This window comes from Staurois parvus, unplaced genomic scaffold (genome assembly GCF_062004578.1).
Source record: "Staurois parvus isolate SC_StPar_1 unplaced genomic scaffold, SC_StPar_1.0 ptg000292l, whole genome shotgun sequence".
Taxonomy (NCBI): domain Eukaryota; kingdom Metazoa; phylum Chordata; class Amphibia; order Anura; family Ranidae; genus Staurois; species Staurois parvus.
Window position 1 is genome coordinate 5,453,841 of NW_028318088.1, and position 21,976 is coordinate 5,475,816.

General features: G+C 42.4%; 1 protein-coding gene across 1 annotated transcript; it reads right to left on the bottom strand.

Moving 5' to 3' along the window:
- Positions 1-1,131: 1,131 nt before the first annotated feature.
- On the bottom strand, positions 1,132-20,315 carry NIPSNAP3A (nipsnap homolog 3A). The gene is made up of 6 exons (XM_089682624.1): positions 20,090-20,315; positions 14,379-14,586; positions 6,480-6,638; positions 3,920-4,069; positions 3,739-3,825; positions 1,132-1,368 (listed from the first exon to the last, which is right to left on the bottom strand). Exons 1-6 carry the CDS (start codon positions 20,177-20,179, stop codon positions 1,292-1,294), a joined length of 771 nt encoding a protein of 256 aa, XP_089538750.1. The 5' UTR covers positions 20,180-20,315; the 3' UTR covers positions 1,132-1,291.
- Between the last annotated feature and the right edge of the window lie 1,661 nt (positions 20,316-21,976).

The window sequence follows — 21,976 nt, forward strand, 5'->3', positions numbered from 1 at the left end:
CTTTTTAGTTTTAAATGGCTTATTAGGAAATAAAAAAACATTATTTAAACAAACCATTCAGGAGCCCTTCTCTCTCAGACTGACAATGACCGATTTGTGCAGCTGAATGTGTTGGTCCCTCTTCTTCCCAGCCAGCCATCTCCACTTTGCCCTACTCAGTCCTGCCTTCCAATTTTCCTTCTTATGATGCATGCATGTCACATGCTCTCTCAGGAATGGCAGTGCCAGAAGAGAATGGACACAACCACCAGCCGCTCTGTGGTTGCCAATGCATGGGGATTGCAGTCATGTGACGGGGAGAAATACTAAGTAAGCTTTTGGGACGTAATACTAAGTAAGCTTTTGGGGCATACAAGGAAAATGTATTGTTTGTTTATGATTGCAGTGGCTTGTTGAAGGCATGAAAGGGTTTGCAACCACTTTAAATCATCTACTAGTTTCTCATGGCTATCTGGGACTTCACTGATTAGATGTTTGCACACACCTGTTATGGACATGATGCAAGAGTCCTAAGCCGGCCGGCCATACATCAGTTGAATGCCAAAATAATTTTTTGTTGAAAATATTTTCTAAGAATTTTCGTTCAAATTTGGCACCATTAGTGGGCCACAGCAACGTCCAATTTTCGAGCAACCACCAAATTTGAGTGATCGGGCATGTTGGAAATTTTTGAAAAACGAAAGCATTTCTAATCAATAACGGAGAATTGTGCGAGAAAAGAAATCGAAAAAGAAACAAAGCATGAACTGTGACCTGGAAAAAAAAGGAGAATTCTTGGCTACGAAAATCCTTTTCTGTAGCAACACGAGGTGAAACTGAAGGCTTGGTTGGTTGAATTTCGAAATCAATGGTGGCACCATCGGATTACAAAACACACAAAATTTCTAAAGAAAATTTGTTCAGAATTTGACCCATGTACGGCCTGCACTACTCTGCTTGTTGAGACTGTCACTTATTTTAGATTACAAAAATAAAACTGGAGAAGCTAATACACCCACAACACCTAGGCGAATAGAAAGATCCAACAATCCTGTAATTCCACTGATGACACTACTGGATTTGTCAGCCCACCAGATTTTTTGGCATCAAGTTTATCAGTTTGATACCAATTAAAGAAAATCGCAAAACATATTAAAAATTAGTACATTTATTATATACAACAGTTCAGTTACAGAAATGTTCTTTTATCAGACACAGATTTAAATGTTCAAATTAGTTTAATAAAAGCACAAAGTGATTGACATGTCCATCATAGCTGTGCGATTTAAATTTGTATCATAATTAACTATAGTTATTTAAATGGTGAAAATGGTGAAGGAATCAGGAGTACATTTCTCTGTGAGTCAAGAAATCTCACACTCTCTCTCACTGTAGAAGAAAAAAAAATAAATAAAAAGACACATAAAAGCACAGAATTGAATCATATTTCTGTTAAACAGCACAGAGACATTTTGACAGTGGAAGGTTAAAGTGAACCTGTGCTTTGTCCTTGGCACGGAAAAACAACAGGTTCATTCTACTGCTAACCCCACAAGGGGCTTCTGCTTACCTTCCCTTTTGCTAGTCAGCAGTTGGAGTGAAGAGAGTGAGCCCTGTGTAAATGTACTCACCTCCATATGACTGTGTTGGGTGCCAGTTAGCAAGTACAAGCACTTTGTGTGACGAAATGGACAGCAAGTCCCATGCCTCCCTACACCTGAGAGTATGGGGTATTTATTTTTTGCTCCAGTAGCAGAAGAGAGTGCTGGGGGAGCAAAGGAAAGGAATGTATGTGCTCCTGATGGAGCCATTCTTAAAATGATCCTGTTTTGCCCTAGAAAATGTTATATTTTCTTTTTCCAAGTCAGATTCTATTCAGATCTGTGCATTATGATGACACTTGTAAAATGCAATTTACTGCAAATGCACCACAGGTTGTTGCGTTTTGAATGGCATCACAACACACTAGTACGAGGAACCTCTGTTGCAGCGAACTACAAGCACGGGAATGCACGTCTGTGCACTGTGGTGTATTGCGCGGGAAAAAATTGTGTGGGTCTCTGTTTTTTCGTGCGGTTGTGCGTTGCCAGCACATATAAATGAATGGGTGCCTTAAAACCATGCACATTAACATAGGAGTACCTGTATTGTATTATATACTCCAGTGCAGCTGGACAGTGCACTGAGCAATACTAACATTTAGGGCAGTATGCTTCCAGGGAAGAATACTCATAGTGCAGACAGCTTGCATTCCAGGCAATCGTTTCTGGGCTTACTGCCCTAGACGTCAGTATCACTCAGCACACCGTCCAGCTGCAGCAGCTGTCAGCCTCAAATAGATTTTTACAAGCTGCTGACCGCAGGGTTAAATGGTGTGCCTGTCCCTTCCACCCGTGTCTAAACGCCTGAGCCTTGTGCACGGTGCTAAACGCCCGGTGTGTATGAGAATTTATACTTTTAGATCAAGCAGTGGCACTGTAGTGAGTTTTTTTTAATAACCAGTACTACAAATAAAAGAGGGAATGAAATAGGTAAAAAAAAAAAACGCAAAAACAAAACATTCAAACAATAAATGGATAATAGCAAAGTAGAGAAAAAGGAGAAAAAGTGTTAAAGCAAACCTAGCAGTGAAATACAAGTTCCTCTTGGATTTCCTGGACCCCTCAACCATTACAAATCAGGTACTGTAAGCAGGTATAAAATGCAGGAGAGGGAGCATGGACAGTGTAAGCAAACATTGCATTCTGCTGCAAGCTCCGCTTTAATAAGGGTAAGGAAGAAAAACTATTTTTTCTCCACTTGCAGGTTTCCTGAAGCTAAATAGAATGTAAAAAATAGTTACAATATAATGGAATGTCCCTGATAGCTGCAGCTAACTAAAATGTATAAGTCCTTCTACATTATAGAAGTGGAAAGTTCTCCTGGCTAATTGTGCAGACGGTAATGTCACGAAAAGCCAAATTGTCTATGTGACATCGTTTTAAAGCTTCATGCACAAGGATGTCTGAGGCCACACACAATGTAAAATTGGGTGCATTGCTGTGCCTGAGAAGTCCAGGTGCTGCCCACAAGCCCACCAAAAAAAAAAAAAATATTCCATATGGGTACAGAGTTTCACAGCCGCTCATTCAAAGTGCAACAGTGCTGAAAGCTGAAAAATTGGCCTTGGCACGAAGAGGGGTGAAAGTGCCCAGTATTGAAGTGGTTAATGCTTTTTCTGTTCCCCCTAGAAAAAGATGAGCATTTAACATTTGCAGTGCAGGGGAAACCCAATACAAGGGCGATTTTGTTCTTCTTTTGACTGGTTCAGGTTCAAATAAGAATGCAGTAGGCATAAGCAGGCTTTAGCACGCTAAAAGCAGTTCAAATAAGCCCTTAACAGGCTTTAGTTCAAGCTGTATATAAGTAGGTGTCTGTTTTTGGTGAACCTATGCTTTAAATACACTGGTCCTTAGAAGGTTACCAAAATGTGAGACTGGAGTAAAAAAGCAGATTACAACCAGCTGGATATAAATTTCTAATGGTATTTTTGTACATCACTGGAAATATGGATATAGAGTAACTTCAACTGACATTTTACATAATACATATGTCTTCAGAAGCCCTGCATGTTATCAGGGGTTTTGAAGCCACTGGGAGATTTTCAATTAAACTGGAAATCCCTTTTAAAATATGAACCGTTTATAGACGTCTCCATTGCTAGATACAGCCAAATAAACATTGATAAAGTGCATAAAATATAAATATTAAAGCTTTTACCTGCAGCAACCACCCTGGCATCCTCATGAGCCAAATGCCTTCCTGCAGCTCGGCTGTCAGCATTCTCATTCCACCACAGGACATGGACTGTGCAAACACAAGAATTAGCAAAAGAGAAATATATAGTATTGGGAAAAATCATTGACAAAAGGGACACTGCTTTATAATCATGATGCCTTACCTTGGTTGAGTAATCCATATTCAGTGTTGAAAATGCCAACAAGTTTTGCGTAGGCATTGTGAACATGAGTAGAGATGGCAGCTTTAAATGCCTCACCCCAGACAGCTGGTCCACCAGGCTTAAACTGATAAGAAACCAATTCATAAACACCTAGCACAAAGAATAGATTTTACAATTATAATAAGCAGGGTGCTGATGTGCCGGGCACGGAGCGTTTATTACATACTACATGATGTGCTAGACACTGACTGGCAGAGGAATTACTGCACATAAAGCAGAAGACAAGGTGCAAAAGAGGTTAAAGCACATACACGGAGTATTGAATGCTGATGAGATAAAGAACATGGGCTGGGTACTGAGCACTGCAGGATAAATACATATGTGGGATCGGGAGCCCAGGAGATAATTCTTATGGGCTGAAAACTGGGCGTTAATGGAGATCATATATGCAGTGAGGAATGAGTGATGGGGGTTTAACCCTTTAACTGCCATGGTCACATTAGCAGATCTGCGGCAGCACCAGGGTGGATAAAAATCAATGATTTTAAAAAAAAAAAAAAAAAAATCGGATTTTTTTTTATTTAAAATCGGATTTTTTTTATTTAAAATCGGATTTTTTTTTTTATTTAAAATCGGATTTTTTTTTTTATTTAAAATCGGATTTTTTTTATTTAAAATCGGATTTTTTTTATTTAAAATCTGATTTTTTTTTATTTAAAATCTGATTTTTTTAAAATAAAATGCTTTTTAAGGAAAATATATTACTATCCAAAGGTTATTCCATCATGAAATAAAGATTAGTTTTTTAATTATGTAGAATAAGGCTGTATATGTTTAATTTTGTTGGTAAATAAATTCCATGAATCCATTCACAATGTCATGCTCTTCCAGAGGTTTTTGTAAGATTATTGGGCAGTTTCTCTGCCTACAAGATATTATCACAGATGCTTGGTTTACTTTTATCAGTTCTCAAAACTGAATTTGACTCAGCGGAGATCACATGCCTCTTCTTCACAGCAAAAATGTTATAACATGAACAGAGTTAAGAAAAAGACCTAAATCCTAACTTCTACAAACCTATGAATACAGAATCAACCCCTTCAGTGCTAAGTTTCAAGAAGTTCAGTGAATAGAATAGAAACAATATTTTTCTGATTGTTTGGAGTGGAATAGATCTGCACAAGAAGAAAGTGAAACTAAGTGTGAGGAGGAAGGGGCTGACAGTCTAAGTTTCTTCAAATATATATATTTTGTTTAGCCACATTAGTTAACAAACATGGATGTTTGATAAGCAAATAACATATGCTGGAATGTTATTGTTTCAGTTGAATAAATCTATTTAAATTATTATTAAAGGTAATGATTATTTTTCTCCTTCCTAAGTACAACAGAAAAGTTGTCCAAATATGAATGATTAACCTATTAAACTGGGGATAAAAAAAACTAATAAGAAAAGTTGTTATTCTAAAAATCTTCATCTACTTGCATATTAAAGTTATACCAGCAAGAATTAGTCTTTATGTAGAAAACTAGGATTTAAATCAAGCCTTACTGACTAGTGATTTAAATCAGTTTTTGTCACTTCTGGTTTTAGTGCTGGCCTCACACTATTCCTGCATCTGAATTGCACAGAAATGTGCGGTGCATTCCTGTGCGATTTGAATGCAATTCGGTGCAGTGCGATTTTGGCCCATAACATTTTGAATTGTCTGAAATTGAACCGCACCAGACCGAAAGTAGTGCATGTACTATTTTTTAAAATGCACTGCAACCCGATCACATGGTACAGCGTTTGCAACCTGCGTTTGGGGAGTGAACGTTTTATTGACACCCACTTCAGATAGCAAATGTAGTGCGCGCTTTGAATAACACAGGAACGCACAGCACGTTCTTGTGCAATTTAGATGCGGGCATGGTGTGAACCTGCCCTTACAGCTGTCATTCTTCAGTTCCTGTGGCCAGGAAAGGCACACATTGAGCAAAATCTTTATCTTTAATGGGGTGCAAAGGTAACATTAGGGGTCTAATAGCTTCCTGATGTCTCCTTAAAATATATGTAAACCCTCACCTTGTAAAACAACCCATTCAGTTTAAAATAGAAATACAAGGCAAAAACATTTGTGGATCGATATAAAACATTATATATGCATCTTCTTTCCTAAGTGAACACATACCCTCTGTTCTCATTTGCGTAAAGTGCTCAGAGACCTGGGGGAGGAGAAACACCAGTATGCTATTCTTCCCGGGGGTGGGGGGAGGGAGGAGGGGTACAGAGCTGACTACACTGTGCTCTCCTGCCAAGTGTAGTCAGTATTAATAGGAAAGCAGAGGGACTGGCAGAAGCAATACAAAGAGAAAAGGATACTTTTTCAGCATTGTGAGCCAAAATCTGTTACCTGTCAGCCAATAGTGGACCACCTGATTTTAAATAAACTCTGGAAGACTATGTATGGACTCCAGTGTTGACTTATTTGAGCATTGTAAGGATATGTGCCCCTGATTCAGCACATCAGATTGTCCTAAACAAGGGTTGGGTAGAATCATGCTAACCAGCACTCACCTTCCTTCTCTGGCTTCTGCAATTTACACCAGGGTACCAAGTAAGCAACCTCAATGTCTTGCTTTTCGATCATGGGCAGTACTTTGCATATGTATTTTTCTTGCCACTCTTTGTCTTGAGGTAGCTTGGACCGTACTGCTGACCGATGTGTAAAGCTGTCTACGGAAAAGTATATGCAACACAATAAAAACACATGTGCATCCACGTGAGAGCTAACAAACTCATTGACTATTTATACACAGACACTAACTTCAATTTAAAAAGCCACAGATTAACATTTAACTGCCATTTTAACCTACAGTTGCAAGAAAAAGTATGTGAACCCCTTGGGATTATGTGGAGTTTTGCATGAATTGGGCATAAAATGTGCTCTGAACGTCATCTAAGTCACAACAATAGAAGAACACAGTCTGCTGAACATAATACTACACAAACATTAGATGTTGCCATGGTTTAATTGCACATAACATGTAAACATTCACAGTGCAGGGAGGAAAAAGTATGTGAGGCCCTAGCTTAATGACTTCTCCCAGAGCTAATTGGAGCCAGGAGTGAGCCAACCTTGACTCCAATCAGTGTGATGATACTGGATGTGTTGCTGACAGCTGTCCTGCCCTTAGAAAACACACACCTGTTTTGGGTTTACTGGTTTCAAGAAGCACTGTCTGATGTGAACCATGCCTCGCAGAAAAGAGCTCTCAGAAGACCTACGATCAAGAATTGTGGACTTGCATGAAGCTGGAAAGGGTTACAAAAGTATCTCCAAAAGCCTTGATGTTCATGTGTCCATGGTAAGACAGACTGTCTACAAATGGAGAAAGTTTAGCACTGTTGCTACTCTCCCTAGGCGTGGTCATCCTGTAAAAATGACTGCAAGAGCACAGCGCAGAATGCTGCATGAGGTAGAGAAGAATCCCAGAGTGTCAGCTAAAGACCTACAGAAATCTCTGGCACATGCTAACATTTTTGTTGACACATCTACAATAAGGAAAACATTAAACAAGAATGGAGTACATGGGAGGACACCACGGAGGAAGCCATTGCTGTCCAAAAAGAATATTGCAGCACGTTTGAAGTTTGCAAAAGAGCACCTGGATGTTCCACAGCACTACTGGCAAAATATACTGTGGACAGATGAAACCAAGATTGAGTTGTTTGGGAAGAACACACAACACTATGTGTGGAGAAAAAAAGGCACAGCACACCAACATCAAAACCTCATCCCCACTGTGAAACATGGCGGAGGGAGCATCATGGTTTGGGGCTGCTTTGCTGCCTCAGGGCCTGGACGGATTGTTGTCATTGATGGGAAAATTAATTCCAGAGTTTATCAAGACATTTTGCAGGAAAACGTACGACCATCTGTCCGCCAACTGAAGCTCCGCAGAGGATGGGTGATGCAACAGGACAATGACCCAAAGCATACAAGTAATTCAACAAAACAATGGCTGCAACAGCACAGAATACGCCTTCTGGAGTGGCCCAGTCAGAGTCCTGACCTCAACCCGATTGAAATGCTGTGGCATGACCTTAAGGGAGCGATTCACACCAGACATCCCAAGAATATTGCTACACTGAAACAGTTTTGTGAAGAGGAGTGGTCCAAAATTACTCCAGATCGTTGTGCAGGTCTGATCTGCAACTACAGGAAACGTTTTGTTGAGGTTATTGTTGCCAAAGGAGGGTCAACCAGTTATTAAGTCCAAAGGTTCACATACTTTTTCCTCCCTGCACTGTGAATGTTTGCATGTTAGGTGCAATTAAACCATGGCAACATCTAATGTTTGTGTAGTATTATGTTCAGCAGACTGTGTTCTTCTATTGTTGTGACTTAGATGACGTTCAGAGCACATTTTATGCCCAATTCATGCAAAACTCCACGTAATCCCAAGGGGTTCACATACTTTTTCTTGCAACTGTATGTGTGTCACCTTGTGTGTCTGGACCAAGGCCAAATATTCCAGGGTATGTAAACTTCTGATCAGGGGCCATTTGAGTAATACTGGTTATTATGATTTAAAAAGTAGCCAGACAAATAGGTGATAATAAATGGCTTCATATGATCACTATCCTTAACTAGTTGCCGACCGCAGATAGTCGAATGACGGCTGCACTGCGGCCGGCCAGTTCTGAGTGGACGTCATATGACGGCCTCCCAGAACGCGCTCACCCGGCGATCTCCGTGATCGCTGTGTCCTACGGACACAGCTGATCACGTGATGTGGTAAAAGGCCAATCACAGCAGCCTTTTACCACGTGATCAGCGGTGTCCAATGACACGCTGATCAGAGGGAAATGCAAGTGCCGATTCTCGGCTGCACTTTCCTCACGCTGTCAGATCGTGAGGAAAGTACTGCCGAGAACCGGCAGTTGTCAGAGCGGGGATCGGCACCGATCATCAGAGCACTGATGATCAGTGCCCTGATGATCGGTGCCCAGCAGTGCCACCCGCAAGTTACGCCCACCTGTGCCCAGCAGTGCGCCCACTAGCTTCGCCCACCTGTGCCACTCTGCAGTGCACCCACCTGTGCCACTCTGCAGTGCACCCACCTGTGCCACTCTGCAGTGCACCCACCTGTGCCACTCTGCAGTGCACCCACCTGTGCCACTCTGCAGTGCACCCACCTGTGCTCAGAAGTGCCACCTACCTGTGCCCACCAGTGCCGCCCACCAGTGCTGCCCACCAGTGCTGCCCACCAGTGCTGCCAGTCTGTCCCACCAGTCAGTGCCCAGGGGTTGTGCCAGTCAGTGCCAAGCAGTGATGCCAGTCAGTGCCGTCTATCAGTACCCATCATCAGTGTCACCTATCAGTGCCGCCTATCAGTGCCGCCTATCCGTGCCATCTCATTAGTACTGCCTATCAGTGCCCTTTAGTGCTGCCTATCAGTGCCCATCAGTGCTGCCTCATCAACGTACATCAGTGAAGGAGAAAAAATACCTGTTTGAAAAATTTTATAATAGAAACAAAGAAACGTTTTTTTTTCAAATTTTTTGCACTTTTTTTATTTATAGCGCAAAAAGTAAAGCGCCCAGCGGCGATTAAATACCACCAAAAGAAAGCTCTATTTGTGAGAAAAAAATGATCAAAATTTCATATGGGTACAATGTTGCATGACCGCGCAATTGTCAAAGTGCGGCAGCGCTGAAAGCTGAAAATTGGCCTGGTAAATAAGGGGGTATAAGTGCCTGGTAGGCAAGTGGTTAAATAAAAGACAGCATTGATATTGAATATAAGACATGCATAAAAACTAACATTTCACAATTTCTGCCAAGGTATGAAAACTTTTGAGCACAACTGTATCTGCGGAGTATGCCACTTTCCCGGCCCTGCATATAAGGGACTATGGACAGCACATAGCCTGAAATGTATACCCTGCAAATGGTGTGTGTTCACCACCATGAAAAATATTTTAAACAGTAGGGCCATTCGAAACTGATACTTTAGTTTTTGGCAATTCCCATGAGTGAAATCAAAACCTCAGTTCATCCCCGCGGGACTTGTTGAAATAATTGTGTTTGGGTTCCTGGATCTGCACATCTGGTCATATTTTCCCTTCTGCATTTGTTTACTAAAGTGGTTCTAAAGCCAAAAGGTTTTTTTACCTTAAAGTGTAATTAAGACTATGAAACACTCTCATTACATGCTATATAAGACAGCGTTCATACTAACAAAGGCACTAAAGTATTCATTTTGTGTAGAATGAAATATTGTCTCCCGTTATATTGTAAAGCGCTGAGCAAACCGTTGGCGCTACATAAACCCTGAATAATAATAATAATAATAATATAATGACAATGTCCTCCTATTGCTAAACACTATGGGGCATGATCTAGTATGCCGATTAATCACATTCACTAGGAAACTCACAAAACAGCTTAGTTTTATTATAAAATCAATATCAAATCAAATGTACTTGCTAATTCTTGTAGAGCAAAAAGAGCCTTGGATGCAGATGCCATCTGAACAAAATGAAAGCTAGTGCCAATTATCTTTGCCTCTGCCTACACCATATTAATGAACAATATATTCAATAAAGATTTTTAAAGGAACTTTAAAACAGTTTTTTTATTTTTATGTATTAATTTGAATTGTTCTTCTGAAATCCTGTAAAACCAATCAGGGCTGGCCAGACACAGAATCATACTGTAGTAATAGAAGCCCCTCCAAAGAATAATTTCCTGCAGATGCCAAAGAACAGGAAAAATCATGTAACCACACAACAGTGCTGCAGGAATAAGGTATTTAGTGGGTTTAAAAAACATGGCTCATGCATTACCTGCATTAAAAGGTATACAAAACTCCCACTAGTTGTTCCCCCACCCCTCTTCCCAAATACTTACCGGAGTCTTGAACTAAGGCAGTGCTGTGCCCATCTGAAGCAGGGCTGTTCACGCTCTCCCTCTCTCACTGGCTCAGAGACAGCAGTGGGAGCCACTGCCATCAATCAAATACTGTGGGAAGGGAGCTGGGGGTAGGGCCAAGATGTGCTGTGTTTCAATAGATGCATACAGCCCAGCTTGGGAGCATCCCCATAGGAAGCGGGTTCCTCTGGGGAGAAGAAGCAGACAGCACCCATGGGGGACCCCAGAAGAGGAGGTTTGGGGCAACTCTGTGCAATACCTTTGCACAAAAGCAGGTAAGTATAACATTTTTGTTTTTTTAAGCCTTCACAATCACTTCAACATTATACTATGGAGAATGTAACAGGAGCTGGGACATACAAAAAGGTAAGTGGAACAGCCAAAACTCCCAGCTGAACAGGAACAGTCAGGGTTTATAACAGGGAGATGCCATAGTATGGCTAGTTTCACAACTATGCCTTCTCATTACAATGCTTTTTTTAATGTATGATGCAATAGAATGCATTTTAGATGCAGTAACAGACCCAGTTACACTAGTCAACATGTTTTACAGTGCACATGGACACATTTGCATGGACTTCTATTGATTTCAACTGGCCACTCAGTGTGTGTAAACCTTCAGAGTACTAAAGGTAAAAAGATGGGTTCAGGTTCAAGCTGCCAGACAGGCAATTTATAGAAAACAGCTTTGTACAAAGAGCTGACGTAAGGATTATACTCAGCCTGCTAATCCATTCAATAAACCTAAAAAAAGACAGAATATTTACAAACTCTTTAGAATACTACACATGACAATAGCATAAAAGAAGCTATGTTAACATGAAGACCGAAAAGTAAACTGTGCACTGCAATGTGTGCACTCACTTTTTACAGGTTAAAAAAAAAAGTGCATTTATTTATAGCAGAACTAAACTTGCAATCAGCAGATCAGGGGTGCAATGCCAGGCTCCTGCAGACTCTGTGTCAACTATCTGCCCATACTTACCGTACAAGCAGACAGTTACTGAAGTCCAGGAAGCATCAATGAACTACGAGAGCACTAAGCTGCACCCTTACAATTCACTGGGTAGGGGGCGCACATGTGCTCCCTACCCACGTCGCCATTGGTGCCTCAGCATGTCAATCATTGGGTCCTGGCCACGAATTCTTGTCCAGGACTCGATGATCATCGGCGGAGCTGATAGGGGAGAGATCTGTAAACAGATCTCTCCCGTCAGCACGAGCAGGCTGCTTCGTACTGCACAGCAGAGCAATACAAAGCAGCTTGTCTCCCTAGTAAATCACACACAGCACACTATGGAAAACACATACAACACACAGTTAACCCTTTGATCGCCCCAAAAGTTAGCCTCTTCCTGACCAGTGTCATTAGTACAGTGACAGTGCTTTCAGTGGCAGTTAGTCAGTTCCCCCCCCCCAGTGTCAGAATGCCTGCTGCAGTCCCGCAATAAGTCACTGATCACCGCCATTACCAGTAAAAAAAAAAATAAATTCCAGTATATATACACTGTCATTTGTAGACAGCTATAACTTTTACGTATACCAAATTAAATTACATGTATTGGGAATTTTTTTTTTTTTTTTAGCAAAAACATGTAGCAGAATATATTTTGGTCTAAATTTGACGAAATTTTTTTTTTTTTAATTTTTTTTACTGGAAATGTTTTATAGCAAAAAGTCAAATACTATTTTTTTTTTCAAAATTGTCAATCTTTTTTTTGTTTATAGCGCAACAAATAATACGCACAGATGATCAAATACCACCAAAAGAAAGCTCTATTTCTAGGGAAAAAGGACACATTTTCCTTATAATGCGTGTTTTTGGCCTATTATAATCTATAGGTCAATGGTCAAGGTGAGCAGGAACTGGGCCACAAGTCAAGCATGGTGTTGATTACTGCTGGATGAGAACACAACATATACTGGATTGGACGGTTATTATCTGAAAAATATTTTTCTTGGACTGTCACTTTATGTTTCTAAAGCCTATGGTTCTATTTATGATGAGATAGCGCACCACATTTTTTTAATTTATTAATGGAGGTTTGTGGTGTATGTAAGCGTGTTCCTGGCAATCAAAGGGTTAAATGCGATGACTGCTGTAGTGGCAGGCTATGTGATGCTATCTGGGAAGGACGCCAACTGATGCTAATGCTAGCTGAAGTCGCCTGTGACACTAATACAGTGATCAGTATAAAAAAAAAAAAAAAAAATCTGTACACTGTACTAATGACACTGGTGACAGGGTAGTGAAGAGGTTAACTGGGGGGCGATCAGCAGATTAAATGTGACCTAGCTGTGCTTTTACTGTAAAAAAGTGTGCTGCTTTTACTCACATAGATCTTCTTTCTTCTCTCTCTGGAACGGAATGTGTCCCAGTGAGAGAAGATTGCATAATTTCCTGTGCCTGTGTTCTGTAAACACAGGTACAGAAAGATCTCCAATAGGGCAGTGATCAATCAGCAGATCCAGGCCGAACATCACTGGCCTGAATCTGTCGACTGATCGGTGCAGCACCGAATCATGGCACCACTGTTTCGGCGGGCACGTGCGCCTGCCCTCAACCCACGATTGAGCGGTACACACACATAATATTGCGCAGGGAGTCCGCCATGAGGCAATAATCCTGCTATAGGGCGGAGTTAAAGTGGTCAAAAGAGAAATATGGCTTTTCTGTTTTGTTTTTTTTTTAAATCATACTTACCTAGGTGGATGCAGCAACGGTCAGGTTCTGCATCTGTCCGTCGGCTCTAAGAATGAGAACTCAGCGATCACAGGACTGCTGATCACAGAGTTGTCACAGCCTGTCAGTCACCGCTCTCTGCTCTGCCATCTTCTGTGCTCACTGGGCACACAATAAAATATTGAAAAGAATTATAAAAGTTGGCAGAGGTTCTAGTTTTTCCTCTACTTCTCTAAAAATGTATTTTTGTGTTGCCATTGGAGTTTTTTACCTTCATTACTAGTCTGGTGAAACCACTGTCACTGGTCCAGAAAGCGATGAGAAATTTCTTGCTTCCTCAGACAGTAGTGAAAACCATGCAGGGGTTCTAATCTCTCTGTACTCTGACCAAAAATTAAATATAAAAAATAAATAATGTTTTGGTTTGACATACACTTGAATAGTTCTCCAAAAATCAAAAACATAGGTCCTCTGCCTACGTCACAGCTGCCAGTGTAGGCAAGTTATGATAAATCCTAATGATGGATCTACTAGTAATATTGAAATGACATGCACAATTTAGGACAGGGCAATGCTTCCTCACTCCAGACAAAATGGAATTGTATTCTGCATTCTTTTTACACAGAACAATGGCCGGGACACAAAACACACTTTATAGCCCAAGTAGGAAGACCAGCAGAGTGAACAAGATCTATAACTTGGAAAAAAAAAAAATCTTTCCATTCTGAATCCACTTCACTTGGAACTTTTATGGTATCTTCAATAAACAAACCTCACTGTAAGACCAGTGCACATAGGACATCCTTCTGTTGCAGATTATATACATTTCACAGAGACTATAACAACTTCCTTACCATATTTCCATATATGAAGCACCTTATTCAGACCACCTAATTCATATGTCCAGTAGCCAATCATCTCTGAACGTGCCATGCGTATATGAAAGTTCTCATTTGTAAGCTTTGTGAATTCGGCCATCATTGAAGGCTTGATAGTGTAAGTGCGAAATTCATATAAAGTGGTGTCATGTTGACGTGGGCCTGTTGCAAATGCTGCTTTAGCCTAAAAGGAGAAGAAGAATAAGCATTTCAAAGACACCTTTAGGACAGAAATACTGAATATCCCATAATATAAAAGACAAGAAGTTCTAAAAGCAGGACAACTTCAGCTTGTCATTGCTTTATACATGCACCCAAAGCAGTGCAAGGACTGCTTCAGATGCACCTATGAATCCCATATTGCAAAGGAAACTTTGTTTTCTTTTTTTAAAGTTTTATGTGAAACATACAGTTGTGTTCAAAATAAATAGTAGTGTGCTGAAAAAAGTGAATAAAGCTCAAAATCCTTCTAATAGCTATTTTTTCCAGAAGCCCATTGCGTCTCACTCTTTGGACTGCACTTTTTTACAAGGAGTGATGCATATGGCTCCTCCTGTCAGGTTGCCTTTGTGTCCTTGGGACCTGAACTTGGTTTTGGAGGCTTTGCAAAAGCCATCATTTGAACCTATTGGACAGATTCCACTGTTGACTCATAAGGTGTTGTTTCACTTCTGAGGGAAGGGTGTTGGAGCTGGCAGCTCTACCTTGCAGAGAACCATTTCTGATTTTGCATCATGATAAGGTGGTGTTGCAACCTCATCCGTGCTTTTTACTAAAAGGTGCCTTCCGGTTTTCATCTCAATCAGGACATAGTTCTGCCTTCATTCTTTCCTAGGTCCCAGTCAGCAAGCGAAAGACCTCTGCATACCTTGGATGTGGTTCATGCTCTAAGAGTCTTCTTGAAGGTGACAGCACAGGTCAGGAGGTCAGATGCTCTATTTGTGCTGCCAGAGGGGCCTAGGAAGAGGCAGGCGGCATCCAAGGCGATTGATTCTCATTGGATCCACTAACTGATCACTCAAGTCTATGGTTTGAAAGGTAAAGTTTCACCCTTTCGGATGAAGGCATACTCCACCAGAAGTGTGGGGGCATCTTGAGCAATCAGGCGGCAGTGGCTTGGGTTTGCAAGGCCGCTGCATGGTCTTCAGTTCACATATTCACAAGATTCTACCAGGTGGATTTCAGAGCCACAGAGGATTCTGCCTTTGGCCGCAGTGTTTTACAGACAGCTGAGTAGGTCCTGAGGGATGGACGGTGGCTATTATGGTGTCACCCTTCCCTCAAATTTTTTATTGCTTTGGGACATCCCACATAGTCATGAATAGCATGCTCTGTATCCTGTGATGTACGATAAAGAAAATTGGATTTTTTCTACATACTTACCTTTAAAACCTATTTCTTGGAGTACATCATGGGACACAGAGGTCCCTCCCCTCTTTCTGGAATGTCATTGCTTGCTACAAAACCTGAGGTACCGTATATACTCGAGTATAAGCCGACCCGAATATAAGCCGAGGTACCTAATTTTACCACTAAAAACTGGGAAAAACTATTGACTCGGGTATAAGCCGAGGGTGGGAACACCAGTGCGAAGAATTGTGCCTCATCATTGGTGTCAGTGGGAGGAATAGTGCCCCATCATTGGTGTCAGTGGGAGGAATAGTGCCCCATCATTGGTGTCAGTGGGAGGAAGAGTGCCCCATCATTGGTGTCAGTGGGAGGAATAGTGCCTCATCATTGGTGTCAGTGGGAGGAATAGTGCCCCATCATTGGTGTCAGTGGGAGGAATAGTGCCCCATCATTGGTGTCAGTGGGAGGAATAGCGCCCCATCATTGGTGTCAGTGGGAGGAATAGCGCCCCATCATTGGTGTCAGTGGGAGGAATAGCGCCCCATCATTGGTGTCAGTGGGAGGAATAGCGCCCCATCATTGGTGTCAGTGGGAGGAATAGCGCCCCATCATTGGTGTCAGTGGGAGGAATAGCGCCCCATCATTGGTGTCAGTGGGAGGAATAGCGCCCCATCATTGGTGTCAGTGGGAGGAATAGTGCCCCATCATTGGTGTCAGTGGGAGGAATAGTGCCCCATCATTGGTATCAGTGGGAGGAATAGCGCCCCATCATTGGTGTCAGTGGGAGGAATAGCGCCCCATCATTGGTGTCAGTGGGAGGAATAGTGCCCCATCATTGGTATCAGTGGCAGGAATAGTGCCCCATCAGTGGTATCAGTGGGGGGAATAGCACCCCATTATTGGTGTCAGTGGAATAGTGCCCCATCTTTGGTGTCAGTGGGAGGAATAGTGTCCCATCATTGGTGTCAGTGGGAGGAATAGTGTCCCAACATTGGTGTCAGTGGGAGGAATAGTGTCCCATCATTGGTGTCAGTGGGGGGGTGGAGGAATAGTGCCCCATCGTTGGTGTCAGTGGGGGGGAGGAAAAGTGCCCCATCGTTGGTGTCAGTGGGGGGGAGGAATAGTATCCCATGATTGGTGTCAGTGGGGGGTGGAATAGTGCTCCATGATTGGTGTCAGTGGGGGGTGGAATAGTGCCCCATCATTGGTGTCAGTGGGGGGGGGGAGGAGGAATAGTGCCCAATCGTTGGTGTCAGTGGGGGGGGAGGAAAAGTGCCCCATCGTTGGTGTCAGTGGGAAGAATAATGCCCCATCATTGGTATCAGTGACACCAATGATGGGGCACTATTCCTCCCATTGACACTTGCTGACCCCTGTTCCAGTATGGTGCTGCTGCAGCCAGCATATGTGGTTGCAGCAGCACCTAAGCACGGCACACTTACCTGCATCTCCTTCACTCGATTTTCGCAGGGCCGCTCAGCCTCCTCGCCGGTGATTGGCCGCCTGTGTGCCTTTCCTGAGCTACAGTTCTGGCGGCCAATCACCGGTGAGAAGGCGGAGCCGAGCAGCCGCGCGAACATCCAGTGGATGAACCGAATGCAGGAGCAGCCGCGCTTCCTGGACCGGATCGTCGTGGGACCGGAGCCAGGTAAGAGACAGCAGCCCCCTGCCCACCCCTGTACTTACCGTAGTTTCCCTTCTGTTGGAGGGGGGGGGGGAGCCATCTGCAGACGTTGACTCGAGTATAAGCCGAGGGGGCCGTTTTTCAGCACAAAAAATGTGCTGAAAAATTCGGCTTATACTCGAGTATATACGGTACTTCCTGTATAGGAGGGGTTATATAGGGGAGGGCCTCATCTCTGATTGGTCAGCCAGTGCCCAATCACCTATAGGTGGCCTATAACCCACATAGTCATGACTAGCCTGCTCTGTGTCCTGTGATGTACTCCAAGAAATGTATTTTAAAAAGACAAGTATGTAGAAAAAAAAACAATTTTTTTCTGGCTGACCAATCAGTTAATAGTTACACATTTCAACTGTGACTTTAGCCGTCTGCTTACAGTCCCATGTATGTTTACATGTTTTATGTGAACAAGAAGGTCAGTGTTCTAGATAAGCTTCAAAGGTGCATGTACAAGAACATGAATGTCACTGGCCCAAAATAATGTGATGACACACTGGAATTCTCAGCCAAAGTGGCAGGACAAGGATCATCTTATGTTCCACACATCTACTCCGAAACATCACTACTTCAAGAGACAAGTAAAAAAGGTTTGCCTTTAAAAGTAGTTACTAAATGTTCCAAATATTTAAAAAAAAAAAGACTCTGCAGACTGTGTGCTGAGAGCAGGTAGACATGCTGCGTTGTGTTTTGGCATGGAACCTGCAAAAACTCTACGGCATGGCAGAAGAGCCAAATTTAGCTGGCCTGCTGTCTTCCTAGTGCATTGCATTGCTCTGACATGTGTTGCTCTGACAAAAAAAAAAAAAAAAGTAAAAGGGCTTGCACTTCTTTTTTCTTACACAGCAGTGTGAACTGCTCCCATTCACATACCTTATTTTTTTCTGGACCTTGTATTGTCATGCGTTAAAAAAAAGTGCTATAGCAACTGCTGTAAATGGACCTTAAAACCCAACTCCGGGCAAAAAAAAAAAAAGTTTTCCCATGCAGCGAGGCTTTGCCTGCACTGCACAGGTTACAGTGTTACTAAACACTCAAAAGTAAAATCAGTCTGGATATGCAGTAAAGCATGCTTGTTATACTCACGGTGGAACCTAAGGGGTTAATCCTCTGTGTTGGGTAAAAAGGCTGTTTGATTTTGCCTTTTCTGATCCTCCCCTTATTCTACTGTCCCCAATCCATTTGCTGATAATACAGAGCCCTAGGAGACACTCTGCACATGCTCAGTTTGGTGTGTATTGTTAGAATTTGTTTTTCTTGGTAGGGGGCAAGTGATCAGCACAGGGCCATTCAGCACTGTCCAGTCAGAGGTCATGCAGCCTCACAGGACAGTCAAAGGAGAATGAAAACTCCTCCTGCAAGATTAACCAGTGCTCGTTTTTGTCTAGGGCAGTGGTCTCCAAACTGCAGCCCAGGGTCCAGATGTGGTCTTTTCCATGCTTATATCTGGCCCTTGGGGCATTATTCCTTCCACTGACACCAACAATTGGAATCGGACATGCCTCCCCGCCATTGACACCAACAACAAGGTACAATTCCTATCAACGGCGCCAGCGATGGGGCACAATTGGGGCACAATTCCTATCAACGGCGCCAACGATGGGGCACAATTCCTATCAACGGCACCAACGATGGGGCACAATTCCTATCAACGGCGCCAACGATGGGGCACAATTCCTATCAACGGCGCCAAAGATGGGGCACAATTCCTATCAACGGCGCCAACGATGGGGCACAATTCCTATCAACGGCGCCAACGATGGGGCACAATTCCTATCAACGGCACCAACGATGGGGAACAATTCCTCTCAATGACACCTACGATGGGACACAATTCCTTCTAATGACACCAACAATCGGGCATATGTCCTTCCACTGACACCAATGAAGAGGCAATATTCCTCCTAATGACACCAACGAAAGGGCAGTATACCTACCACTGACACCAAGACAGTCTCTACTCCCACTGGCCTCAGTCTGGCCCTCCTGCAGTCAAAAGGACAGTATACTGGCCCCTTGTTTGGAAGATTTGTAAACCCCTGGTCTAGGGGATTGAGGAACAGTGATATACTTACCTAATCCAAGACCAGTCTCTGTGCCTCCTGCCCCCCCCCCCCCCCCATCAGTACAGTGGTTTTGTGCTGTGGACTGTTCCTGACGTCATCACGCTGATAAACCTGAACTGGACGCAAAGAACATTCACATCATTTGCCAGTGCAGCAGAGAATTGAGTGATTATACAGCTTTCTCCTCTCCCTTGGACAAAACGAGCAGTTGACATATGCAGTACATGCACCCCCCGCCAAAGGAAATCTTTTTTTTTTTGCCCAGAGTTGGGCAAAACCACTAGAGTGACTGGGCTGTAAACTCGTGTACTACACACACTGGGGATAAGCAATGCCAATCCAAGCCATGGTCACAGATCAGCCACTTTGTATTTACTAGCACCCTTCTCCCAGGATGACACCTCTGGTAGTGAGCACCCCCCCCCCCCCAGGATGATGAAGAGGAGAACAAACTGCTACTACTGATCAATGCCCATTCCTACAGCTGTCATCCTCCACCATTTATAGGAGGAAGGTTGGAAGACCACCCAGGAAAGCAGGAACTAAACCCCATACTATTCCCACCAGTAGTCCAAGTGCACCCTGCTCACCTGCACACCTCTTGTCAGGTCACTCCATGCAGATATGGCTGTTGCAGCCAGTCTCCCCTTAGCCAAGGCACACCGTAATGTACACAGCATTTTGCAGCACTTTACGTCCCTGTCTTCTTCTACACAGAGCTCTAGTAATAACGACCCCTCTGTACTCTCCGGACTCCCCTCCTAGCACAGGGAACCCTGGACGTGACCTTCCTGATCACTGGCTGAACTCAGCAACGCCCCCGCCACTACCAATGCAGCCAGCACACAGGGAGAGCGGACTGTACCATTCCTGCTGGGGAAACTAGTACATGATGGTTAGCAAAGCTTCTGTGGCATGCTAGGATACAAGTGATTGGTTATCTTCTAATAATAGAACGTATACAGCTCGAAGTGCGGCTCTCTACACCCTGTCACTTGATGTGATTTATTATTATTATTATACAGGATTTATATAGTGCCAACAGTTTGCTCAGCACTTTACAATATAACGGGAGACAATACAGCAACAATACAGTTCAATACAAGAGGGATAGGAGGGCCCTGCTCCTTGGAGCTTACACTCTAATATATATATATATATATATATATATATATATATATATTATTATACATGATTTATATAGCACCAACAGTTTGCTCAGCGCTTTACAATGTAACGGGAGACAATACAGCAACAATACAGTTCAATACAAGAGGGATAGGAGGGCCCTGCTCCTTGGAGCTTACAATCTAGGATATATATATATTAGTATTATACAGGATTTATATAGCGTCAACAGTTTGCTCAGCGCTTTACAATATAAAGGGAAACAATACAGCAATGATACAGCTCAATACAAGAGGGTTAGGAGGGCCTGATCCTTGGAGCTTACAATCTAATATATATACATATATATATATTATTATTATACAGGATTTATTATTATACAGGATTTATATAGAACCAACAGTTTGTTCAGCACTTTATAATATAACAGGAGACAATACAGCAACACTACAGTTCAATACAAGAGGGAAAGGAGGGCCCTGCTCCTTGGAGCTTACAATCTAATATATATATATATATATATATATATATATATATATATATACAAACACATATATACACACACACACATACATACACAGTATGTGTTGTTGTTATTATTATTATTATTATACAGGATTTATGTAGCACCAACAGTTTGCTCAGCGCTTTACAATATAACAGGAGACAATACAGCAACAATACAGTTCAATACAAGAGGGTTAGGAGGGCCCTGCTCCTTGGAGCTGGCGATAACAAGCCCTTCCCTCAGCTCTCAATTGTAATATTAAAAGGCAAAATTGTTTTCTTTATTTTGATAGAGCAAAGGAGGGTTATAACCCCTGTCAGACTTTTTTTTTTCACTGTGTCCCATTGTAGAGATTTTCCTTCACTTCCTGTCCCATAACCAAAACAGGAAGTGAGAGGAATTTCCTGCAAATTAACCACTTGCCCTCCAGAGGGAGTACCCCACCCCCCTTCCTGACCAGGCCATTTTGTGCGATATGGCGCTGCGTTACTTTGACAAATGCGCGGTCATGCAACTCTGTACATAAATGAAATTTATGTCCTTTTTTCCCCACAAATAGAGCTTTCTTTTGGTGGTATTTGATCGCCTCTGCGGTTTTTATTTGTTACATTATAAACGAAAAAGACCGACAATTTTGAAAAAAAAAAAGTTTTTTTTATTTTTGTTATAAAACAAGTCCAGTAAAAAATGTTTAAAAAATTTAATTTCTCCATAAATGTAGACCAAAATGTATTCTGCTACATGTCTTTGCTACAAAAAATCCCAATACATGCAAAATTAACCAGTTCCCTACCGTGCTATAGGACAGCTACAGCGCAGTTCTCTGGTTCTGGGACGACGT

Bases quoted from the DNA above. Each gene is read 5' to 3' on its own strand.
- NIPSNAP3A (XM_089682624.1), bottom strand. From the start codon at position 20,179: ATGCTGTGTACATTACGGTGTGCCTTGGCTAAGGGGAGACTGGCTGCA. The intron at 14,587-20,089 runs GTGAGCAGGGTG...TTCTCCTTTTAG, and splicing joins ACCTGACAAGAGGTGTGCAG to GCTAAAGCAGCATTTGCAAC. The intron at 6,639-14,378 runs GTAAGGAAGTTG...ACTTTTCCGTAG, and splicing joins GCTTCATATATGGAAATATG to ACAGCTTTACACATCGGTCA.